Source organism: Emys orbicularis, chromosome 9 (assembly GCF_028017835.1).
Source record: "Emys orbicularis isolate rEmyOrb1 chromosome 9, rEmyOrb1.hap1, whole genome shotgun sequence".
NCBI lineage: Eukaryota > Metazoa > Chordata > Testudines > Emydidae > Emys > Emys orbicularis.
The window spans coordinates 69,671,008-69,696,486 of NC_088691.1; the positions used below are offsets into that span (position 1 = coordinate 69,671,008).

The 25,479-nt window shown below is 43.0% G+C and overlaps 1 protein-coding gene across 1 annotated transcript in view; it reads right to left on the bottom strand.

Moving 5' to 3' along the window:
* Nucleotides 1-24,568: 24,568 nt before the first annotated feature.
* CUL3 (cullin 3) overlaps nt 24,569-25,479 on the bottom strand; it is a 76,873-nt gene continuing 75,962 nt past the window's right edge. Inside the window, exon 15 of the mRNA XM_065410563.1 lies at nt 24,569-25,239. Within this exon, the coding sequence (XP_065266635.1) occupies nt 25,108-25,239 (132 nt within the window). The 3' untranslated portion in view covers nt 24,569-25,107. The remainder of the gene's footprint in view (nt 25,240-25,479) is intronic.

The window sequence follows — 25,479 nt, forward strand, 5'->3', positions numbered from 1 at the left end:
TTTAAAATTAATTTAATAAACAAGTGCATTGTCTAGAGGGGGAAAGTTACTTACTGCTGGTTGATCACATTCCAATGCAGTGAGATCTGTGAAAACAAAATTAAGTGTCAATGCTATTTTGCCCAATATTGTGTTTGAAATTAAAAGCTTCTACAAACTATGAATTACAGCTGCATGAGTCAATAGCTATCTTCACTATTAAAATTGATCACTTCCATTATACACTCTTGAGATACCACTGTTCTTGCTTGCTTTCAATTTTTCATGCAATATTCAGTTTTGGAAAGTAAAATCTGCCCTCAGTGTCAAATGCTCCCTTCTGAAGCCTTCTACAGTCTGAAGCTTCCCAACTGCAGTCACGTCGCACAGCTGCAGATGAACTGTTGGAATGCACTGAGCTTGAAACACTTTGTTTTTGGTGTGACTCCATTTTCAATGTCTGTTGTTACCTCTTGCTTTCACTTCCCTAATCCTGGTCCAAGTTCATTATGCACCTTGGAAATAGTGTTTTCTGCCAATACAACTATGTGCTTTGTCTCAGAAAGGTTACCAAGCTTCTGCAATTTTGTCAAGGGAAGAAGGTCACAGCAGGTGCAAAATATCTTCACCAATTAAATCAATTAATGTGAACACTTTTAATTGAGTTTCAAAATTTCTCATCCATTAGCAGCTATGGAAGGGTATAAATAAGGTCAGTGAATGAATGTAGTATAATAATAATAATTAATCAGGGCAGAATGTCCTGTAGTGAGAGCATGGGACTGAGATTTAGGACTCCTGGATTCTATTTCCAATCTACTACCAACTTGCTCTGACATTTTAAGTTTAAGTAACTTGACCTCTCACACTACTCATTTCCTAATACTAAAATCTTTAATATTAAACAAGTGGGATCAGTAAAACAGATTCCCAGGGGATGGCGTTTGGGAATGCACATTTTACAGTTTTTGTTGCGATACACAAAATATCCACCTACATTTCGCCTCACGAACATTCATGAGGCTCTCTCTCAGAACTTCTGATTGAAAGCAGAGAAAGGACACTACCTTAGACTGGCAATTAACCCAAAGCACTTCCACAGAACTGCTACTGGGGAGATCATTTCCCTAGAACCCTCCACGTATGGATTTAAGAATAAGGAGAGAGGCAGACAGATGCCTCAGTGGCACCTCCCTCCCTTGACCAAAGCATGGCGCCCAGTAGGAACTCCACTGCAAAATATTCCATCAAAGTACTTATATGTCCCCCGCAGTGAGCTGAGCACCTCACAAACATTAATCTCCCAACACCCCTTTGAGCTAGGGAAGTACAACTAACCCTGTTTACAGATAGTAAACTGAAAGAAATTAAGTGACTTGCGTAAGGTCACACAGGAAATCTGTGGCAGAGACAGGAATGGATTCCCAGACTCAGTTGAATGCCTTAAACACAAGATCATCCTTCATCCACAAGCTGTGTTAACTTTCGGCAGACACCCTCCTTCCATTGGAATGTCCCCTCATGGATGGGACTGCTGTAAACAAAAGAAACCCTGAAAGCACGACTCCATTGGAGTCATGTTGCCAGGGCACTATAGACAGCAACAGCCCCACAGTTGGCAGGGAAGAACAATCCTCGGACGTGATAGTGGTGGCCGCCTTTGAACTGAGGGATAGGGATGTATTTGCAGAGCTTGGCGCATGCCTAGTCCCCCAACAAAGAAACCCCTTCTGTAGCTTTTCTACCTTCTTACAAGTTCTAACACATTACGGGGAGGCCTAGCCCTAATCTAGTCATCAGACTGATCCTCTGAAACATGTTTCTCTTCACACAAGTGAATTTGCAGGCAGGCAGGTGGGCAATTTCTTTGGAGAAGCCCATTCTAACATCTCAGACCGACATACTTAAGCTACCTGGGCACTGCTTCCACTGGAGTTAATGAGAGCTGTGGTCATGTATCCAAAGGTAGAACTGGCCTCGCAACAAAATTACAGGACAGCACAGAAACTCTGGAAGCATGGAGCAAAGTCATGGAATGTTGTTAGGCCGGAACCAAATGCTTCAACTGATCTGATTAATAAGCCTGATATAAACATAGAGAACGCAGCTTGGTGCCTTGCCAATTCTTTTACAGTAATTATTACTGAAGAGCAGGTGTCTGATTACTCACTGTCCTGATTGACAGGCTCAAGAGAAATAACATGAACTAATGAAAAAACAACTGATTCATGTGAGCAACTCAGTTTCACTCTTGAATTCTATCGGTAAGCACATGTAGTGTAGCTCAGAGGCTAGCACACCTGTCCTGTAAGTCAGAGCAGGTGAATCTGAGCCTGCTGGTGGTGTGCTTCAACTGCTGCTAGTTATATTAAGTATGAACATTTCACTGTTAGCTTGTCCTTACCCCCATTTAGTTGTAGCCTCTTTGTGTCTTATCATATGCTAATATTATAAGCTCTATGGGGCTGGGATCCTCTTGTTATTACATGTGTGGACAGTGCCTAGCACAATGGGGCCTGGGTCCCTGATTGGGCCCTTTAGGCACTACTGTAATACAAATAATGAAAAATTGTCATCATCATAACTTAGGTGAAGTACGTTGAGCCCCTCAAAAGGTGTCTACGGTATTCACAATGGATACGATTGGACATTACACTGGGTTTTAGCAAGAAGAAAAACACATGTTGAACTTGCATGGATAGGAGGAAACAAAGAATGATGATATGCTCCCAACAGGAAGATGCATCTTTTCTTTACGGGAAGAAAACAAGTCACCATAACATGTGCAATGTCCACAGCACTAGCAACATTTTTTCCACTGAAGAGAGCTGCCCATGTGGTCATCCTGTTCTCTCTCCCTTGTCTTAGGACACAGGGTCTATGTGAGGGGGAAGTGAGCTGAATATAAGCATTTTAATAAAAGCCCATTGTGAAACATTTCCAGACACTGAGAAATAACCCCACAAAAGTATACATTCTTTATAGGCAAATGCCTTCCTCAGAGGAAGAGCCCATTATTGCAGAGTTAACATGTAGCTCTGAAGTAATTACTTGCTTCCTCTGGAATCAGTTAAACAAATGTGTCCTTGGCTCCCTCAGCACATTTTATGGGCACCAATGGTTCCTTAGGATGGTTAGGGTCCTACTCTGTACGCGGCTCAAACTCACAGCTGAGTCCATATTACTCTGAGCAACACTAAGTCCATGCACACATATGGGTGTAGGAGTCGGGGGATGGTATTTTTTTTTAAATTAATTTTAGGGGCAAATCTTGTTTCCAGACACCAGCCCAAACACCTGGACTGGAGACCCTCTCAACAGTCCACAGAGCAAGAACGGAACGTCTCTGTAGCCACTACTCCAGCCTGAGGACTGGATACACTTGCCTCATCCCTGAGGTGCTATGGTCAGCCTCGGTGACAGCCCCTTGGGAGCTGGGTTCTGCAGTCCCTGCACAAGCTCCTGAAATCCTTCCTCTCCCTCTTCCTCAACAGGGATACTACTGCAGACAGGGCTTCCTGCACTCATGGAGGAGAGGGCTTGAAATGCAATGTCTATTTGTAGTATATTATTCAGCCACTAGATGTCTGTGTGCTGGACAGAGTTCCAAAGTGTGGTGGTTGGTAAACAATGTGGGAACTCAAGCTTTGTGGAAGCCTGTTTGGGTCTCTAGTTTTAGCTGCTTTCTTTAATAAATGCCTTCTGTATAAGAAGGTCTGTGATTCTATAGATCATGACAGGGTTTAGCCCCATAAATAGCTCATTCTACAACCGCATAGCAATTAAGTATAACACTAGTTTTGCCATGATATTTTGTACATACAGTGTCGGCTACATGCTTATGTTGCAAACAGTGCTTTATAATTTGTTAATTTAACACATGGTTAATAAAGTCCTCCCCCCACGTTGGTTTTGTTGTTTAACCATAAAGCTCACTTCTCTTTCAAGCAGCATAGACTGTTTTTCTATTGGATTCATCAAAACCACACTATGCATTTGACATCAGCAAGAACAGCAACAGGCAAACTAATTGGTTTCACTGGCTTCCAATATGTATCTCATTCTCACAATCAAGAGCAATGCCAAAACAATCAATGACGAGCCCTATTACTTGTTTTTACATTTACCTTCAGATTGCAGGGCAGGGCTGAGAGGAGAGAAGCACTACAGTAAGGGAAGTTTAACACAAGTCAAAAGGGCACATTTCTCAAATACCCCAGAAAGGAAATGAATAAGCATAAGTTACCATGGTAACCTCTTATGTTCTTAGCCAGTTAGTTGATCCCACATGAACAAAGAGTTTTCCCCAACACTAAAAATGTCCTTGCATTTTGAAGTATTAGAGAAGGGGGTGAAACAGAGAACGTAGGTGTTTTTAAATAAAGACAATTATTTCTCATTGATTAAAAAGTAAAACCTGAAGAAGCTGGGAAAGATTCTGTGTGTGCTCAGATTTCTCTCAACAGTGGGATCACATCCAGGTAGTTCCAGTGGGGTTGGGTTACACTTACACACACATTTACACACTCTAAAATAAACTTTTAAAATAAAGTGGTGAAGAGGAAACACGATCCCACAGCAAATCTACGTAGCCATTTGAATGCCCCCTTCCTGGGAGGAATACAATAGCATGCCTGTTGCATTGGGTCTGACATTTTAAACTCTTTGCTTTCCAAGTCCCCACCGCACAAGATTCATGGGCTGGGCTAGGACTTGGTCTGTGAATATTTTCTGACCAATTCAGAACCGGTATCAGCCACCAGATACTTGTCAGTTTTAGTAATAGAAGTGTTCTAGTGATTCTCCCCCATCCCACCCCCAACAGTCATTGTTTACAGAGTGCCAGAACTGAACATGGCACTTTACAGAACAAGGCAAGATTCCGGCCCTGAAGAATTTACTGTCTGACAGAGCCTCCATTCCCCCCACCCGCTCCCAGGTCTGTCAGTCTAGTAGCAAAGGGATAAAAGAGGCTGGGGAAGCTTTAGGAAGTCAGCTCCACTACTGCAGGGACTCCACTCCATCTCCACAGCCAGTCCTGCATCCATTTCCCCTTCCCTAGTTCTACCAAGCACCCACTAGACCCACCCCGCTGCAAAGAAAGAAATTCAAGTACAGAGAGAGTTAAACTCACACTGGCATGAAATCATTGTTCTACAATACTGCGTACACACACAACACTCATCTCTGCCCACTTCCAAACCTCTGCCTGCCAGAAGCTGGGACTGGACCACACTAAATTATTGATCACTAGATAATTGCCCTGTTCTGTACAGTCCCTCTGAAGCACTTGGCACCAGCCACTGTCAGAAGGCAGGATACTGGACTAGATGGACCATTGGTCTGAGCCAGCGTGGCCATTCTTATGTTATGTAAAGCTGCACCAGCAGCAGGAGTGAGTGTCAGAGAGAAAGGACTGTCTGAGCTCTGCCACCTAGATACCAAACAACAAACCCATTAGTAACCAGCTTACACCCCACAGCCTCCCCAGACACAAGAGCAGCAGCCCCCACCTACCCTGCAGTATCCTCCCCTGAGCCCAGGCACTCATGCTGCAGCAGGAGGATGTTCTTTCACAGCAGCATGACCTCTAGAGAGCAGCTCTCAGCGCAGTGCTCTGAGCCAGCAAGACCCTCGCTACCCCCGCCCGGACTTGCCAGTCACACTCCAGCCTGCTGCACCACACGCCTCCCTCCTCTCCACTCAACTCGCTCCTCCCCTGCCCTAGCCAGCAGCTGCTAGCTAGAAGCTTGGTCCAGAGATCATCCCAGAGGAGTATAAATCCTAGTCTGGGACAGCAGCTGCAGATACCTGCAGGGAGAGAACAGGAAAGGCGGGAGGGTGCGTGTGTGACTTACCCATGGGGAAGAAGCAGGGGAGCGACTTGAGAAATAAAACATTGCAACCAAATCAAGGACATTTTATAGTCAATTTATAAGCCATAGGAAGGGGAGATTGGGGGGGAAAGAAGTGGGAGGAAGATATCCAGCCAGCTAAATCCACCAGGCCAGCACTCTCCCCTTAAATTATCTCATCCTGGCTCCAAACCAGAGACTCCCTAACTGTGGTATATGGACCACCACAGTGAGCCGCAGACCACCTGCAGAGCTGCCTGGCCGAGTGGTGCTAGCTTCTTTTCCTTTCCAGCTATCACACTGTATTAAAGACAGCTACCCACACATTTAATCTTTCCTAACATTAAATAAAACTGGTCGACATTCTTTGTCTGGATGCAGTGTAGCTGTAGCCGTGTCGGTCCCAGGATATTAGAGAGACAAGGTGGGTGAGGTAATGTCTTTTATTGGACCAACTTCTGTTGGTGAGAGAGACCAACTTTCAATCCACACACAGCTCTTCTTTAGGTCTCTGTGTAAGCTTGACAGTTGTCTCTCTCACCAATAGAAGTTGTCCAATATAAAACACATTACCTCACCCACCTTGTCTCTCTAGTATTTCATGAGGAAAGTTTTCCCACTGCAAAAAACAATTGTGTGGAAACCAAAGTTTTCCCCTGGGCAGTATCAATTCAGACAAAAAAGTTGGTTCTCTCACAGGAAATTTCCAAACCAAAATGTTATTTCTTTTACACTTAAAATGTCATGTTGTTTGGATGTTTTGGTTTAAAAAAAAAAAAAAAAAACACGAAACTTTTACCAGTAAGTCAAAATGTTGGTTTAAAACAAAAATCTGGGGGAGGGAGGGGATTAACTGAAGAACCAAACAAAATGACATTTTAAACCAAATTAAACAACTGATAGTTTCAAATCAGTTCAAAACTTCCCACAGGAAACCCAAATTTTGCAACTGAAAAATTTCAAACATGTAGATTTTTCAACTGTAATTTCTCCTGGGAAAACTTTTGGGGTTTTTATCAGCTCTAATACTAATGCAATTGCTGTGGTTGCTACAGGGCTGTTATCCAAAAGTATGTGAGAAGGGAAGTTGATTTATGGGATACTCCATTAATAATAAATAAATAAATACATACATACTGCTAATTTAGCACTTTTTATCTTTAGATCTCAAAGCCCTTTTCCAAGGTCAATATTATTATCCCCTTTTTTAATTGATGGGAAAATTGAGGCACAGCAATGTAATCATTTGCCCAAGATCACCTAGCAGGCCAATGGCTGAACCAGAAATTGGACCCACACCTCCTGAGTCCCAGATCAGAGCCCTATCCACTAGGTTATACTACCATAAGAGGTGGCCCACGCTATGAAAATGTTTCAGACTGGCTCTTGCAGACTGACTGATGAGTACGCAGCCCACAAGCTTCCCTACAGAGCCCCTGGTCTAACTTGCAGGCGAGGTTAACCCCTTACAACTTACAGTGAGTGCTTGTAATTTCAACACAGTTTGTAACACACCACATTGCCTACCCGTCACATGAGGGAGTTGGGAAGATGAGCATTAGTACAGTGCTTGGAAGATGCAAAACATATGAAGTGTAAAGTAATTCTGCAAAGATAGCAGGAGGGGCAAATTCAGTTTTATTACTGCACAAGGTAAGTCATGTCTGATGATTCTATGCGCTAAGCATTTTTACACTTCTAAAGTGACTCTGCTCTTTCCCACTCATACAGTACATTCCATTTACCTCAGTATTGGCCAGGTTGGGGAACCCTGTTCAACAATACAGTGGTCACTGAAACAAACATCTGTTTCAAATTATATTGAGAGGTGAAAATGAGTTGAAACTCACAGCAAGTGAAGCAAGAAGCACTTATGTATCTAACAGCACAGCTGAGTATTAATTTATTGTGCAGAGTTTAAAGAGCAAGCTTTAAGAAAAATGAATGTTCAACAGAGAAATGGGTACAAAAGGATGAATGCAAAATAGCGCTAAACTATGAAAGAAATCCAGGGAGACCATCTAAAAAAAGTTTCAGTGCTGGCACAGCCACTTTGTTTGTAGTCACATTACTCCATTGCTTGAAATCCCTGTGCTTACTCTCTCAACTGTATCAGCATTAAAATTAACTCTCCATCTTTTAGTTCCTACTTCAAAGATTGATTACACAACTCACCCTTTTCTCTAGAATCCTGCTGCCATGCTGCAGTTCTCTAACCACATGAGGTCTCTTCTCCTCACCTCCATGAGTGTATAAAAAAGCCATATGTTTGATCATAGCTCTGTGTATTGTGTCTCAGGCCTGGTCTACACTACGAGTTTAGGTCGACTTTAGCTGCGTTAAGTCGACTTAAGCCTGGACACGTTTACACGACGAAGCCCTTTCTTTCGACTTAAAGGGCCCTTTAAACCGGTTTCTTTACACCACCTCGACGAGGGGATTAGCGATAAAATCGGCCTTATGGGGGTCGGAATTGGGTAGTGAGGACGGAATTCGACATTAGTGGCCTCCGGGAGCTATCCCACAGTGCTTCATTGTGACCGCTCTGGACAGCACTCTCATCTCAGATGCACTGGCCAGGTAGACAGGAAAAGCCCCGCGAACGTTTGAATTTCATTTCCTGTTTGCTCAGCGTGGAGAGCACAGGTGACCATGCAGAGCTCATCAGCACAGGTAACCGTGATGGAGTCCCAGTCCCAGTCCCAGGATCGCAAAAGAGCTCCAGCCTGGACAGAACGGGAGGTACGGGATCTGATCGCCATATGGGGAGACGAATCAGTGCTAGCTGAACTCCGAAGCAGTAAACGAAATGGCAAAACATTAGAAAAGATCTCCAAGGCCATGAAGGACAGAGGCCATAACAGGGACGCACAGCAGTGCCGCGTGAAAATTAAGGAGCTAAGGCAAGCCTACCACAAAGCCAGAGACGCAAACGGAAGGTCCGGGGCTGAGCCGCAAACATGCCGCTACTACGAGGAGCTGCATGCCATTCTAGGGGGTGCAGCCACCAGTAGCCCAAGCGTGTGCTATCAGTCCCTCGCTGGAGACAGGGAAGCGGGTTCGGCGGACGAGGAAGATGAGGATGGAGAGAACATCATAGATAGCTCACAGCAGCAAGGAAGCGGAGAAACCAGTTTCCCCAACAGCCAGGATATGTTTGTCACCCTGGACCTGGAACCAGTAACCCCCGAACTCACCCAAGACCCTGTGGGCACACAGGGGACCTCTGGTGAGTGTACCTTTGTAAATATTACACATGGTTTAAAAACAAGCGTGTTTAATGATTAATGATTAATTTGCCCTGGCAATCGCGGCCAGTACAGCTACTGGAAAAGTCTGTTAACGTGTATGGGGATGGAGTGGAAATCCTCCAGGGACATCTCCAGAAAGCTCTCCTTCATGTACTCCCAAAGCCTTTGCAAAAGGTTTCTGGGGAGGGCTGCCTTATCCCGTCCGCCATGGTAGGACACTTTACCACGCCAGGCCAGTAGCACGTAGTCTGGAATCATTGCATAACAAAGCATGGCAGCGTATGGTCCCGGTGTTTGCTGGCATGCAGACAACATCCATTCCTTATCGCTCTTTGTTATCCTCAGGAGAGTGATATCATTCACGGTCACCTGGTTGAAATGGGGCGATTTTATTAAGGGGACATTCAGAGTTGCCCCTTCCTGCTCTGCTGAACAGAAATATTCCCCGCTGTTAACCACGCGGTGGGGGGGAGGGGTGAAGTGACCATCCCAGAGAATTGGGTGTGTGGGGGAGGGGAGTTAGTTGGGTTTGTGCTGCATGTTAAACCTGAAACCTCAGCCCCTCCTTTTACATTGCAAACCCATTTTAAATGGCCAACCCAACGGGTGCTTGGTATGGTTCATGAGAGCAGTACTGTTTTAAACCATCCCCACTTGTTAACAAGGTTAAAAAAGCCAAAAGACTGTGTCTTACCATGGCTGCCTGCAAGCTGAAATCTGTGGCCTGGCACTGCGTGAGTGATCTCTCACACCAAACCGGCAGGCCCTCAATATAAGAGGAAAAATGCGACCTTGTAACGAAAGCACATGTGCTGTGTGATGTGAACAGCAAAATCTAACGTGAAAGAGTGTACCCATTGTTCTCAAAAATGTATCTTTTTTAAACAACTCTCCCTTCTCCTCCACCAGCTGCAAATGTTTCACCTTCACAGAGGCTAGTGAATATTCGAAGAAGGAAGCGAAGGACGCGTGACGAAATGTTCACTGAACTACAGACTGCCTCCCACGCTGACAGAGCACAGCAGAATGCGTGGAGGCAGTCAATGACTGATTTTAAAAAAGCCCAATATGAGCGAGAGGAGAGGTGGTGGGCTGAAGAGCAGAGTTTGCGTGCTGAAACGCGGGCTGAAGAGGAGAAGTGGCGTCAGCTTGTACTCAGAAAGCAAGAGTCGATGCTCCGGCTGCTGGAGCATCAAAGTGATATGCTCCTGCGTATGGTTGAGCTGCAGGAAAGGCAGCAGGAGCAGAGACCGCCGCTACAGCCCCTCTGTAACCAACAGCAGGAGCAGAGACCGCCGCTACAGCCCCTCTGTAACCACCAGCCCTCCTCCCCAAGTCCCATTGCCTCCTCACCCAGACGCCCAAGAACACGGTGGTGGGGGGGGGGGGGGGGGCTCCGGCCACCCAATCACTCCACCCTAGATGATTTCCACAGCAATAAGTTTTAAAGTTTTAAAGTGCAGTGTGTCCTTTTCCTTCCCTTCTCCCCCACCCATCCCGGGCTACCTTTGCAATTATCCCCCTAGTTGTGTGCTGCTTCCCTCCTCCCCCACCCATCCCAGGCTACCTTTGCAATTATCCCCCTAGTTGTGTGCTGCTTCCCTCCTCCCCCACCCATCCCGGGCTACCTTTGCAATTATCCCCCTAGTTGTGTGCTGAATTAATAAAGAATGCATGAATGTGAGGTAACAATGACTTTATTGCCTCTGCAAGTGGTGCTTGAAGAGGGGAGGGTAGGGGAGGTTGGGGTGCTTGGTTTACAGGGTAGTAGAGTTAACCGGGTGGGTGGGGGGGCTGCGATTTCATCAAGGAGAAACAAACAGAAGTTTCACACCATATCCTGGCCAGTCACAAAACTAGTTTTCAAAGCCTCTCTGATGCGCACCGCGCCCTGCTGTGCTGCTCTAACCGACCTGGTGTCTGGCTGCGCATAATCAGCGGCCAGGCGATTTGCCTCTACCTCCCACCCCGCCATAAATGTCTCCCCCTTACTCTCACAGATATTGTGGAGCGCACAGCAAGCAGCAATAACAATGGGGATATTCTTTTCGCTGAGGTCACAGCGAGTCAGTAAGCTGCGCCAGCGTGCTTTTAAACGCCCAAATGCACATTCCACCACCATTCGGCACTTGCTCAGCCTGTAGTTGAACAGGTCCTGACTCCTGTCCAGGCTGCCTGTGTATGGCTTCATGAGCCATGGCATTAAGGGGTAGGCTGGGTCTCCAAGGATCACGATAGGCATTTCAACATCCCCAATGGTTATTTTCTGGTCCGGGAAGAAAGTCCCTTCCTCCAGCTTTCGAAACAGAAGAGAGTGCCTGAAGACGCGAGCATCATGTACCCTTCCCGGCCAGCCCACGTTGATGTCGGTGAAACGTCCCTTGTGATCCACCAGGGCTTGCAGCAGCATTGAAAAGTACCCCTTGCGGTTTATGTACTCGGTGGCTTGGTGCGCCGGTGCCAAGATAGGGATATGGGTTCCGTCTATCGCCCCACCACAGTTTGGGAATCCCATTGCAGCAAAGCCATCCACTATGTCCTGCACGTTTCCCAGAGTCACTACCCTTGATATCACCAGGTCTCTCATTGCCCTGGCAACTTGGATCACAGCAGCCCCCACAGTAGATTTGCCCACTCCAAATTGATTCCCGACTGACCGGTAGCTGTCTGGCGTTGCAAGCTTCCACAGGGCTATCGCCACTTGCTTCTCAACTGTGAGGGCTGCTCTCATCCTGGTATTCTGGCGCTTCAGGGCAGGGGAAAGCAAGTCACAAAGTTCCATGAAAGTGCCCTTACGCATGCGAAAGTTTCGCAGCCACTGGGAATCGTCCCAGACCTGCAACACGATGCGGTCCCACCAGTCTGTGCTTGTTTCCCGGGCCCAGAATCGGCGTTCCATGGCATGAACCTGCCCCAGTAACACCATGATTTCCACATTGCTGGGGCCTGTGCCTTGTGAGAGGTCCATGTCAATTTCCTCATCACTATCGTCGCCGCACTGCAATCGCCTCCTCCTCCTCAGCTGGTCCTCCTGGTTTTGCTTTGGCATGTCCAGGCTCTGCATATACTCCAGGACAATGCGTGTGGTGTTCATAGTGCTCATAATTGCCGCGGTGATCTGAGCGGGCTCCATGATCCCAGTGCTAGCTATGGCGTCTGGTCTGAAAAAAGGCACGAAACTAGTATCTAAAGACCAGGGGAAGAAGGGAGGGAGGGAGGGAGGGGCGGGCGACTGACGACATGGCGTACAGGTACAGGGAATTAAAATCAAGAAAGGTGGCTGTGCATCAGGGAGAAATACAAACAACTGTCACACAGAATGCCTCCCCACCCAGAGATTGAACTCCTAAGCCTGGGTTTAGCGGGCCGTTGATTTGACGGAGGGAGGGGGGAAGGAAATGAATACAGAACAAATCTATTTTTTACATCTTAAGACGACAGTGCAGCATGACTGATAGCCCTCGGCATTTTCTGGGTGCTTGGCAGCAAATACTTGGCAGCAAATAGTATACTACGACTGGTAACCATCATTGTCCAACGAGGACGGTTAAAGGCAAGGGGTTGCTGCTGTGTAGCAATGTAGCCCCACGTGTGCCAGCCACATGTCTGCCAGCACCCAGATCGCCCTCGGCCTTTTCTGGGTGCTTAGCAGACAATACTTGGCAGCAAATAGTATACTACGACTGGTAACCATCATTGTCCAACGAGGACATCTATGAGCATTTCAGGCAACCTGTAAATTTACTTGCTTTCAGACCTGAGGAAAGCTCTTCTTGCAGATCTGCTGAGCACCCAGTCGCCCTCGGCCTCTTCTGGATGCTCAGCAGACAATACTGACAGGACGGTTACCAGTCGTAATAAACCATCTACTGCCAAAAGGCAAGGGGCTGGTGCAATGCAGCCCTACGGCTGCCAGCCCCACAGCTACCAGCATCCCGAGCGCCGATGAAGGCTACTACTCATGCTGCACCGTCTACTGCCAAAAGGCAGTAAGCTGCTGCTGCTGTTTAGCAATGCAGTCCCACGTTTGCCGGCACCCGGAAGACATATGGTGACGGTGAGCTGAGCTGAACGGGCTCCATGCTTGGCGTGGTATGTTGTCTGCACAGGTAACCCAGGTAAAAAGGCGCGAATCTATTGTCTGCCGTTGATGTGACGGCGGGGGAGGGGCGTGACGCAATGTACCCAGAACCCCACGCGGCACTGCTTTGCATCATTCGGGCATTGCGATCTCAACCCATAATTCCAATGGGCGCCGGAGACTCCGGGAACTGTGGGATAGGTACCCATAGGTACCCATAGTGCAATGCGCCGGAAGTCGACGCTAGCCTCGGTACTGTGGACGCGGTCCGCCGACTTCATGCACTTAGAGCATTTTATGTGGGGACACACACAGTCGGCTGCATAAAACCAGTTTCTATAAAACCGGCTTCTATAAATCCGACCTAATTTTGTAGTGTAGACAAGCCCTCAGGGAGCAGAGGGCAGACTGTACAGGTAGAAGCTCCGGGTTAGAGCTGGCTTCCTGTACAGATGGGCCTGAGCCAAAATGCTAATGATCTGGATAAAGGAAAAAAGAGAGAGACACAACACTACAAGTTTCAGAATGCCCTTGACAAGTACACTCAGAGGAAAGGGAAGCTCACAAATCTTAGTGGCAGGGACCAAGCAGAGCTGGGATTTCAGCATCTATGTAACAATTCTATAATGGAATGTAACCTTCTACATCTCCCTTGTCCTTGGTCTTCATTCCGTTTCCACTTTCCCTCTCTACTTTATATCCTGGTTTAGATTTCCCATCGTCTTTCTTTCTGCTCTCTGGCATGGGGTGCCAGCAGGGATTTTCTCACCTTCTCACGGAGCCCTTGTGATGAGAAGCAATGGGAGTTCTGCAGCAAGAACTTCCCTGCCCCATGAGGACGGGTAACACTAGAGACAGGAGCCAAAGCTGTTAACTCTCTTTCTACTTTTCACAAGTAGAATGGGCAAAATTTTAAAAATTCAGGGGATGGCACTGCAAAGAGCTTCTAACTGAATTCCCCTCGGCCAGAGAAAACATCAGTTATTTGGACTCTAGCTCCGTTGCTCACCTTGTCTTGGAGCAGGAGAGATGCCTGAAAGCCCATGCAAGGCTTTGAAAATGGAGAGGTAAGTGTTTTAAAATACCAACAGCCTGACTTTCTCTGGAGGGATTACATGTTTTCATACCCATATTGCCTCCTCTCAACCACAGAGTTTCTAGATATAACAAATCAACTGCTGGGAATTAAACAGAATAGACAGGAGCGGATAGTGACCATTTCCATAAAGGATCAATCCTGCAGCTGTTGGTCCTGTCATCAATGGGGTTACTATATATGAGGTTAAGTATCAAAGAACCAGGCCTTTTAAGAACCTGTCATCATTAATTGTGCCTGGTGTTTAGAAATAGTATCTTTCCTAAAAAAAAAATAAAAATTAGGCCAAAGGTTATTCCATATTTATACTTACTGCTTACCCTAGTTGATTAGAAGGTGTTTTAATGGTCATCACTGAGGCTTCAAAACAAAAGCTGTTTTTTGAGCAATTATTTGTACTTGTGAAGCAGATGTCAAATCCATTTAATTAAAAGCAATCATGAAGAGAATCAATTGACCAACTTCATATGGAGAAATATACACAAGAAATATACACAATTTACCAAGGGTTTCAAGTGACTAGTGATTTTGAGTGCACAATTTGAGACACCTTAAAAGAGCATGATCTTCAGAGGGCAGCTGATCAGCACTTTCTTAAAGTCAGGGACCTTTAAAAGGCGAGATAAGTTGGGCATCTAGAAAATGAGGTCTGAATAAGGGTCTGGATCAGAGCAAGAAACTAAGGCCTTGGCTAAACTGGCAATTCACAGCGCTGCACTTGCTGCGCTCAAGGGTGTGAAAAAACACCCCCCCCTGAGCGCAGCGAGTGCAGCGCTGTAAACCGCCAGTGTAATCAGCGCCTGCAGCGCTGCACGCTCCCTCGCAGCGCTGCAAGCTATTCCCCTCGGAGAGGTGGAGTACTTGCAGTGCTGCGAGAGAGCTCTCGCAGCGCTGGCGGCGCGACTACACTCGCGCTTCACAGCGCTGCCGTGGCAGCGCTGTGGATCCGCGAGTGTAGCCAAGGCCTAAGAAAAAGGTTTGATACAATCATGTGTGCCTTATCTTAAAGCAAGACGAACCAGTAATAGAAATAAAAGATAGGGGAAAGGGAGGAGCTATTGACCACGAACTAATCCACATTGTGACACAAAGAAGGAATGCAGCAAGGGTGGTACCCCAAATATTGACAAAACAAAATGAAAGTCAGCGGAGTCAGTTAGACAAGAGTAGAAGCTGTAAGGACAGGAATTCAGGACTCATGCTAAGCCAATGGATTAAGTATATCTCTGCCTCTCAAAAATACAATGACAGGAAGTCTATGTCTAATCTACATCACTCCAGATACTATCAGTATTGGACTGGGAGAGTACAAAGCTGTGTCCTTTCTACTACTACATTTCCCCTTCTGTGCATGTAGCTCAGGAGACAAAAGTCAAAAGAAGCGAGGAATAGGTGAAAGAAGGGGGAAAGTAACAAATGTGGCAAGTGGTGAACTGGGGTTGAGAAATGGATAGTGCACCACTATGAAGTCCTTAATGAGCTTTAATGTAGTAGCCCTTAGAAAAGTGTGAAGTTCAGAAGTAACGAAATAGGAAGGGGATAGGGAGCAGCAGGAAAAAAGCAGAGAGCAGGGTAAATGAGACCATCTTTACTAAGGATTACTGGATATGAACTTTTTGATAACTCAGGACTGCCCAGTTCTAGAGCAGAGTCAAAACCTCTTGATGCTAACATTGATAGAAAATGTGGAGATGCCTAAGTGGTAAATCAACTTGTCAAGGGAAGAGAGCCCTAAATAAAACCATTCGCACATGATGGTACAGCAACACCAAGCACAGAGGATAACCAATGCTGTGTTAAGCCACAGAGTTTCGTACTGGTTGTTGTTTTACTTGGTATCCCAAAATGCACTTTTCTACTGACCCTGCTGTAGGATTCTCCATGAGCAGTAGATACAATGATTATTCTATTATTCCATTGTAAATATGGTGTCACTTTTAAATACCACTTAAATGCCACATACCTACAATGTAATATGAGTGTCTACAACTTACTGCAAGTCAGCTAGCTGGACCACAGTTTATTGGTTGTTTTAATTTCACTTTTTCAGAAGCTTTGGAAGTGCCCTTTGCCACTTTCTTTTAAGGACTCTTCAAGCTAGAGTGTAAATTAATGCGTAGGTGAATTAAATCAGGTAATTAATTGTTTGGGGGTATGCTTTGAATGGGAAGAGTAATGCGATCGGGGAGTGTCTCAACATTTGCTGTGCTTGTAATGAAAAGAGCTTTTTGCATGGTGGATGGTTGTGATGAACTTAAGTTATCCACTGTGTAATAAAGCATCAACAATAAAAATACCACTGCAGCAAGTTCAGGTATACGGTACTACTTTGTCACCAGAAATGGACCTGCAAACTTTTCTCTCTCTAGTGGCATTAAATGTTACTAGGTTCAAGGGATCAACACTGGTCTGAATTCTCACTCCAGTAAGAGAGGCCTGGGAAGAAATGAAGTTGCTTTGTAAGCTTGGCTCACATTGCTGTGTTATTAAATATTGCCAGCACGGTAACTGTAAACCCACAAGCTTCAGCTAGCAAGAAAGTGCTCCAGGACATCAGGAAGAAGAGAGCTGTCTCCAGCAGGGGGAAGCAATGCAGTTTGGTAAACTTGGTCACCAGAGCTGTAACAACCCCTGTCACTGCTCCCATCATGAAAGAGCCACTGAATATTCCAAGGAAAACTCCAACTGATTTGAAAAATGCTGCGGCATCAAATGCATGGGTGTTTTCACCTGTTGGCTGGTAGGCAACTATTGATGAAGACAAGACAAGACAAGACAATGCTGTGTTGACAGCAATGTCGTTTAGCAGTAGCAAGTTCTGTCACGTAAATAGGTTAGACCAAAAATCTAGAACCATGTCTCTGTAACCTGTTTAACAAACTTAAGTGCACCTACCAAACATAAATAGACTGGTTACATCAGCTATATGGATGTTGCTATGTGTCAGCTACTGTATGCGCCACTTACCATGAATTGACATCATGTCGCTGTTTTCTCACAGTCATTTCTTACAGTGCTGAGTGCGAAGTTCAATGTTAGTTAAGCATCCACCAGCTATTCTCATCTAAAATTGCATTATCCAATTCTCGCTTTCATTTCTATCAGAGTAGATACACGGCCAAGGCAGAAGTGAATCTGCTTTGCAGAGATTCAAAACACTAAATGCATTTTGTGCATTAGGTCCATCAAGTTGTTCAGTATACTGAAGGACAGAAGTTGGAAGTCAATGGCCTTCCAAATCTTTCATTCTGCAGAATACTGTATGAGGAGAGAGCCTCCTGTGGACCATCTCCCCTCCTAACCCCACACTGCATCCTTCCAAAATACTTCCTCCTGTGCTTACCATTTCAAGTAGGGCTGTCGATTAATCAGTTAACTCAAGCGATTAACTCAAAAAACATTAATCGGGATTAAAAAATTAATTGCAGTTAAACAGTAGAATACCAATCGAAATTTATTAAATATTTTTGGATGTTTTTCTACATTTTCAAATATATTGATTTCAATTACAATACAGAATACAAAGTGTACAGTGCTCACTATATATTATTTTTATTACAAATATTTGCACTGTAAAAATAAACTGTAATGCAATCTCTTTATTGTGAAAGTGCAACTTACAAATGTAGATTTTTTTTGTTACATAACTGCACTCCAAAAACAAAACAATGTAAAACTTTAGAGTCTGCAAGTCCATTCAATCCTACTTCTTGTTCAGCCAATCGCTCAAACAAACAAGTTTGTTTACATTTACGGGACATAATGCTGCCCGCTTATTTACAATGTCACCTGAAAGTGAGGACAGGTGTTGGCATGGCACTTTTGTAGCCAGCATTGAAAGGTATTTACGTGCCAGATAGGCTAAATATTAGTATGCCCCTTCATGCTTCGGCCACTATTCCAGAGGACATGCTTCCATGCGGATGACGCTCGTTAAAAAAAATGTGTGTTAATTAAATTTGTAACTAAACTCCTTGGGGGAGAATTGTATGTCTCCTGTTATAGCAGTCTCGGATGATGACCCAGCATGTTGTTCGTTTTAAGAAAACTTTCACAGCAGATTTGACAAAACACAAAGATACCAATGTGAGATTTCTAAAGATAGCTACAGCACTCAACCCAAGGTTTAAGAATCTGAAGGGCCTTCCAAAATCTGAAAGGGATGAAGTCGCGAGCATGTTTTCAGAAGTCTTAAAAGAGCAACACTCCGATGCGGAAACTACAGAAATGATTCACCAAAAAAGAAAATCAACCTTCTGCTGGTGGTATGTGATTCAGATGATGAAAGTGAACATGTGTCGGTCCGCACTGCTTTGGATCGTTATCGAGCAGAACCTGTCATCGGTGTGGACGCATGTCCTCTGGAAAGGTGGTTGAAGCATGAAGGGACATATGAATCTTTAGTGCACCTGGCACGTAAATATCTTGCAACGCCAACTTCAACGGTCACATGCAAACACCTGTTGTCATTTTCATTTGACATTGTAAACAAGAAGTGGGCAGCATTATCTCCTGCAAATGTAAACAAGCTTGTTTGTCTGAGTGATTGGCTGAACAAGTAGGACTGAGTGGACTTGTAGGCTCTAAAGTTTTACAATATTTTATTTTGAGCGCAGTTTTTTTGTACATAATTCTACATTTGTAAGTTCAACTTTCATGATAAAGAGATTGCACTACAGTACTTGTATTAAGTGAATAAAAAAACCTATTTCTTTTGTTTTTTACGGTACAAATATTTGTAATAAAAATCATCATATAAAGTGAGCACTGTGTGGTAACTGAAATCAATATATTTGAAAACGTAGAAAACATCCAAAAATATTTAAATAAATGGTATTCTATTATTCTTTACCAGTGTGATTAATCACAATTAATTTTTTTAATTGCTTGACAGCCCTAATTTCAAGTAATGCTGGATCTAGTAATATGAGTCAGGAGTGCAAACTACACGATGGTGCTGCTTATCCCAGCAACCACACAAGCCACTCATTCCTGCCAATCCTCTCCAACTCCATAGTTTTCTGTACCCCCTGAAGGAAAAAAAAAAAATCTCGGCTGCCTCACTTCATTCTCCAAGTAGCCAGCCACAAGCCCACTCCCTTAGCTCTCACTGGGCTGTGCCCAATAAGAGGATCCTTACTTGCCCTACCTCCAATTTGTGTTGGATTACTTGCAGGAATGTGGAAGGACATTTCCTCTACATCCCCAGCTGTCAAACACCTGAAAAATTACAAAGAACACTGCCCCAGCGGAAACTGAAACCTACTATTTGTGCCATGCGAATATCATGGTGCTTGCTAGTTACCTCGCTCTGCTCTTCTTTAGATGGAGGGGCAAGAAGTCAAGCACTGATAACAGAGAGTAGCATGTAGCGTTCCCACCAATGTAAAGCAATTTGTCACTTATTTTCACAATAACTCCTGATGTTTCTCTCTGGGGAAAATAAATACCACAGTAATAAATATCAACACTGAAAAAGAAAAAGCACTAAGAGTCCTTAGATGCTCACTCTTTCAATCTTAGTTCCTTATATATAGCATCATATGTATCCAAAACAAACTTTTCTTCATCTGAAAAAATACAAAGCACCATACACCTAAAATTTACAGTGCAACAAATATAAAAGTATTTAAACACACAACATATCACAGATCTGTTACCATTTTCCAAACTGGTTAAACATTTTGAACATATTACTGCTGTATGACAAGCTAACTTGGTGGATATACATCGATGATACAAATGCTTCGTAGGACACTCCGTTCTAGTTGTAACAGTTATGCGACAAATCCATACTCTGGCATCCACCAATAATTAATTACTTTACCTATACGTGGTGTGCTTTGTCTCACTAAATCTTTTCACATTATGATGTATTAATTCAGAATATAGTAGCAGCTCTTTAGCACGCTTTACACTGAGCATGTTGATTATTCTGATAAACTGTCTGTCCAGGATCAATGTAAAAGCTATTAACCGAAATTAAGAGCTCAAGCTTACTATAGGCAATTACATATCGTTAGAGCAGCGTGACAAAGAGCACATCACGCCAGCATGCCGACTACTTCCAGATCTACGTCGAGGTCCTGATGCTAATTTTTAAAACAGGCAATGAACTGGAGCCTAGCAGACAGAGGCAACCTCTCCTGTAACCTGATTTATCAGGAACATTATAGTATCTGAAGCCCAGGATGAAATTAACAGGAACCTGTCACTTATGGTGGCTGGTCCTCATGTGTGCCATGCACTACAACTGGAGATCAAATAAGTCCAAGTTGTGGCTACTTTGGACCACAAGAAAGGGCTCCTCTCTTTATGCAAGCCTTCCTCAATAATGGCTGCAGAATGACTCAAGTTTCTCCTGATCAAGAAACACTCCATTTAAGGAGACAACATGAACAATACAATGATAAAAAATATATTTTATACAGGGCATCTAGAAAACTATAGTAATAGCTGATTCAATCCATAGGTAAAAGGCATTTCAGTCAATGGGTGCACTTAACTTATCCCTTTTGTTCTGCAGGTCCACAACACTGGTATCTTGCAGTTGCTGATTTCCTGATCATATCAAAATATCCTAGTATACACTAGAACTGAGCGGGAGACGGATTTATGTGAAAGGCTTCGGGGCTGTCTGAGCAGGTTTCACCAGCACTCAATTCACTTTTACAAAGAAAACGGAAAGTTAAAGATTCCTGTAATGACTCGTGTGACTGCAAAAATCTAGGGGGGAAAAATAACTATTACTATTTAACTTATGCACTTACCCATCCAAGACTCTGAATCTGCTTTATAAATATTAAGCTTAACCTCCTCACATACTTTTGTAGGCATGGGGGAATTTTATAGACTGGATTATCTGAGGCACACAGCAAATGGGAAACACAGCTGGTCATAAACCAAAGCCTCCTAACTCCCAATCCTGTACTGTAAGCACTGAGCCAGAGGTCTACAAAGTGCAGTAGGGCATGCCTCCCCTAAGGGGCGCAAAGGAACGTTGAGGGCCATGCGGCTGGGGCCTGGGCCAGTCCACACAGGACGGGGAGGGAGCACCACCCAGCTCCGCTCCTGGCCTTGGCTCTGCTCCCGGCCCCAGCCTCAGCCCCCTTACCTCTGTGCCCCTCCCCGGAGGCGCAGCCCCGCTCCCAGCCCAAGAGGAGGGGGGGGGACAGACAGAAGTAAAGGGGGGAGTGCGATAAAGTTTGGGGACCACTGCACTAAACCATGCTGCTGCTACCACTATGGTATAAATTTTGAATTTACAAGGAAGATCATAAAAGAAAACAACTCAGAGTGGAGATGTGGATGGGGAAGGGAGGTAGTTGAGATTGAGAAGGGGAAGCGGTAAGTAAAGTGTAGATGGGGAGGTTATTGATGCAATGACTTTTTATCATGTGTTGTTGGAGTTGCAGTCATTCAGCCTTAACTATAACTTAACAGTTTGCATGGGAAGGGGAATGTAAGATATGCTGAGCAGCTTTAAGTCTGGCCATGTCTGTTTAGAGACCTAAAAATGGATTTAGAAGTCTAATTTTAGGCACCATCAGCAAATATGGATTTAGGAGTCTAATTTTAGGCACCATTGGTTTGAAATTCTGCCCTGAGATCTTACAAGAAAAACTGCAGGTTATTTTTTTTTTAAATTTTTCACTTCACTGTCTTAGATTAATATAGAAAAATAAGATTAATGAAGGAATTACACATAGCAGTATTTAAAAATGCTTGATAATGTTCATATTCTCCATCAATACAGGCAGCTGTGTAAACCCTATATATGCCATTTTAATAAATTTCAACAGGAAGAGCCTGATAACTCATTAAGAAAGGAAGATCAGAAGTGAAATCAGATAAGGAACAGCAGGACATTTCCACCGTTTGCACAAGACATTTCAAATTCACATGTATACATTCTAAAAACACAGTACTAAACCCACCTTAAAAGGAACTGCAGCAATTTTCTGCTGTTTTTTAAGTTTGACTTCAGTTTGAATATCCTCATCTTGATACATTAAGATATCCTCTGCTTCATTACCTCACATTTAACATTTATGGGTAAGATTTTTCAAAGGATCACAGAAGCAAATTTCAAAATCATTAATGTCTTTAAAATTCTATTGTTTGCAGTGTTGTTGTAGCCATGTTGGTCCCAGGATACTAGAGAGACAAGATGGGTGAGGTCTTTTATTGAACCAACTTGTGTTGCTGACGAGTTCCGTGTAGCTCAAAAGCTTGTCTCTGTCACCAACACAGGTTGGTCCAATAAAAAGTATTATCTCACCCATCTTGTCTCTTTAAAATTCTAGTCATTTTAAACTGCAAAAGAAATTCCACTCCTTGTTACTTAAGGAGGTTTAAATTACCTGCTATCCTTTCACATATTATGCTTATGTAGGTTAAAGAACATTAGCTACACCACTACACACAATTATTTACACATAACATTAAATATCTGACAGCCAAGAGCTAGAACACATGCAACATTAAACTTCTGTCCCCATTGAAATAAATGCTAAAACTCCCTCTGACTTCAATGGAATCAGAATTTCACTTTTCCATCCTCCCTTCTTTTGAAAAACACAGAATACATAGTGTTAAATTTGAATGTCTAGGTTTTTGATACTTTACCACAACATCAATGCCTTTTAACAAAATAAACAAGTTTTTCCGGTATCTGAAAAGAAACCCCTTTATGGAAATTTGTAAAAAGTAAGCATCAGAAAACATGGGACAAAGCACATATATGGGGAAAATTTTAAACATCTTAGGACACAACATTCTATAGAGGCACTCTGAAATAATTCTATTACCTCATTTAGTATGTATACTGTATTTAGAAAACAATAATGGAAGGTTGCTACCTATCCATAGCATTATTGAAAATAAATACTTTTGTCACTTGAAGTATATTATTCATATACACACAGGTATTTAATAACTGACACCACAGAGGCCTTCCAGCCTGACTGCTTTCCAAGTATCAATGTTGAAATAGAAGTTAGTGAAACACAGAGAAAATGTCGAAGCCTGGGAATTTTCTTTCACTCTGATCACTTAGAACTGATCTAGTCAAAATTTTTGGAACTTTGGGGGATAAAATGAAAGAAACTCTTTTATTTGGACTTTGAAGCATGTTGCATAAATTACAAAATATTCAAGATAAAATGTTTGAGATAGAAATATATTTTCTTAGCAGCCAAATGCTGACAGTGAAACAAAAGTAAAATCAATCTACAGAAATATGCAGACCAGAGTAAAAACATTGCCCCAAATGCCATGGAAACAACTATGTGGCATCTTTATCCATACTGAAATGATGTTGATATACTTTATCATATATTTGAACAGACACCTTTGTCAGATACAGTTAACAAATGCACCAGCAGTACCTTAATGCTTCATGACCATCAACCAGGCTTTTTTGACTCCAAATTGGTGCCTATGTTATAAGCAGCCTTTCCCAATTACATTTTTAAATTTCTTGTGAAAAAGCACAATTAAGGAGAACTGAGAATAAAAGTACAGTAGTTTGATGAAAAATGGGGAAAACCATAGTTATGGCAGAGAAGCTGCACAGAGTACATTCTTTGTAAGGTCAAAACTATATCTTAATCAAAAGAATCTTTAATACAATACACATCCGCAGGCAGTGAAACTGACTTATCAAAGAAAAACAATGCCCTTGAATCACAATTTTGAAATCCACGGTTTGAACCACATTGACAATATGTGAAAGAAGTTTTGCTGTAAGAACTGAAGATTTCATTAAGATTAAAGTAAGAATATTTATTGCATTTTCAGATTGCATTTTAAAACAATAGTGCACAATGGCTTCACTTTAATCTCCTAAAATACGTACTTAAGGTGGGAAACCTTCTGGTCGGTCATGACATTAATAAACAAGGTATAGTCTTGGTGCGTTTCTTCAAGGGGCAGTATTTAGTTCAACAAATTGTACTCCCTGTGCTCTAAAACAACTGAATTAGTGGTGTGTGTACACTAAATCCGTTTATTTTAAATTTATTGTGTCTACATTAAGTGAAATAAAAACATCGCCCTGTACAATCCACTATCAGCAGTGAGTACAACAGCAAAAATTATTATACAGTTTATACACACTAAAACCTTTTCCTTTTTCCTATAAAGAAACCAGAACAAACCTAATCAATATAGAACTTAATTTGGAAGAACTAAAATTACAGAAGGGAAAGCCAAAATTATTACGGTCTTTACTGAGCCCCAAAAAGGTTCCTGATCATATTGCCAGAACAATAATGAGTGCAGCTGGAAGAGTGAAGCATGCTAAAATTGTATTCTTGGGTCTTTATAAATTTACCAAATATTTAAATTAAACATGGCTAGTTAAAGAAATGTCTGAAGCAGAGCAATATAACCGGGAATTCTGTCTTAGCAGTTGTGTTGTTTTTAAACCCAACTTATACAATGCGCAAAGTGCTAAGCAACACTACAGAAACACATTTACATCAACACTGAAGATTTGGGGAAATGAAATTCCAACAATTTTATTTTTTAATGAGCTGTATTTTCTAAATTTGTTTTTATTTTTTGTGTTTTCATACAGTTTTGAAAACAAACGCAGCACGTTCACATTTTCCCGAGGAATTATAAGAATGATCTCTACAGGGATAACGTTGAAAAGCCTGAAGCTCAATCAATTGATGTTGAAAACTCTCAAAAGGAGTAAAGGCTTGATCTGCATGGTCTAGAACATGTATTGTAATTTAATAGAAGAGATGGTCGTCTTTAATATTAATGATTTAAAAGAACTTCCCAGTTCATGCGGAGAGTATAGTCCAAGAATAAATCAAATTTGCTGAACGCATTTTATGCTACGTAAGTGTATACTTTGCGATCCTCAGGTGTTCGTGCCAAATATTCTCTCTCAATAAGTCCTTCAATACGTTTTTTAATAACAACTGGACTTGGTAAGAATCGGGCTTTCAGCTGCTGAGTTACCTAGGACATAAAAGCAAGAATAATTAATGCTATATTGCAGATGATAATGCGTTGCGCATTTATGTTTTGCAGCCTACTAAAAATAATCATAAAAAACATTTGTTAAAACAGGTTGGATGTAACCTTTAAAGTTTACATGGCCAGCTGCACACTTCAGGTACTAACCAAGTGAAAAAATTGAGTTTGTAATAGAAATTAGATTGATCCATATAAAAATAAATTTGTTTTTTATTTCTGTAC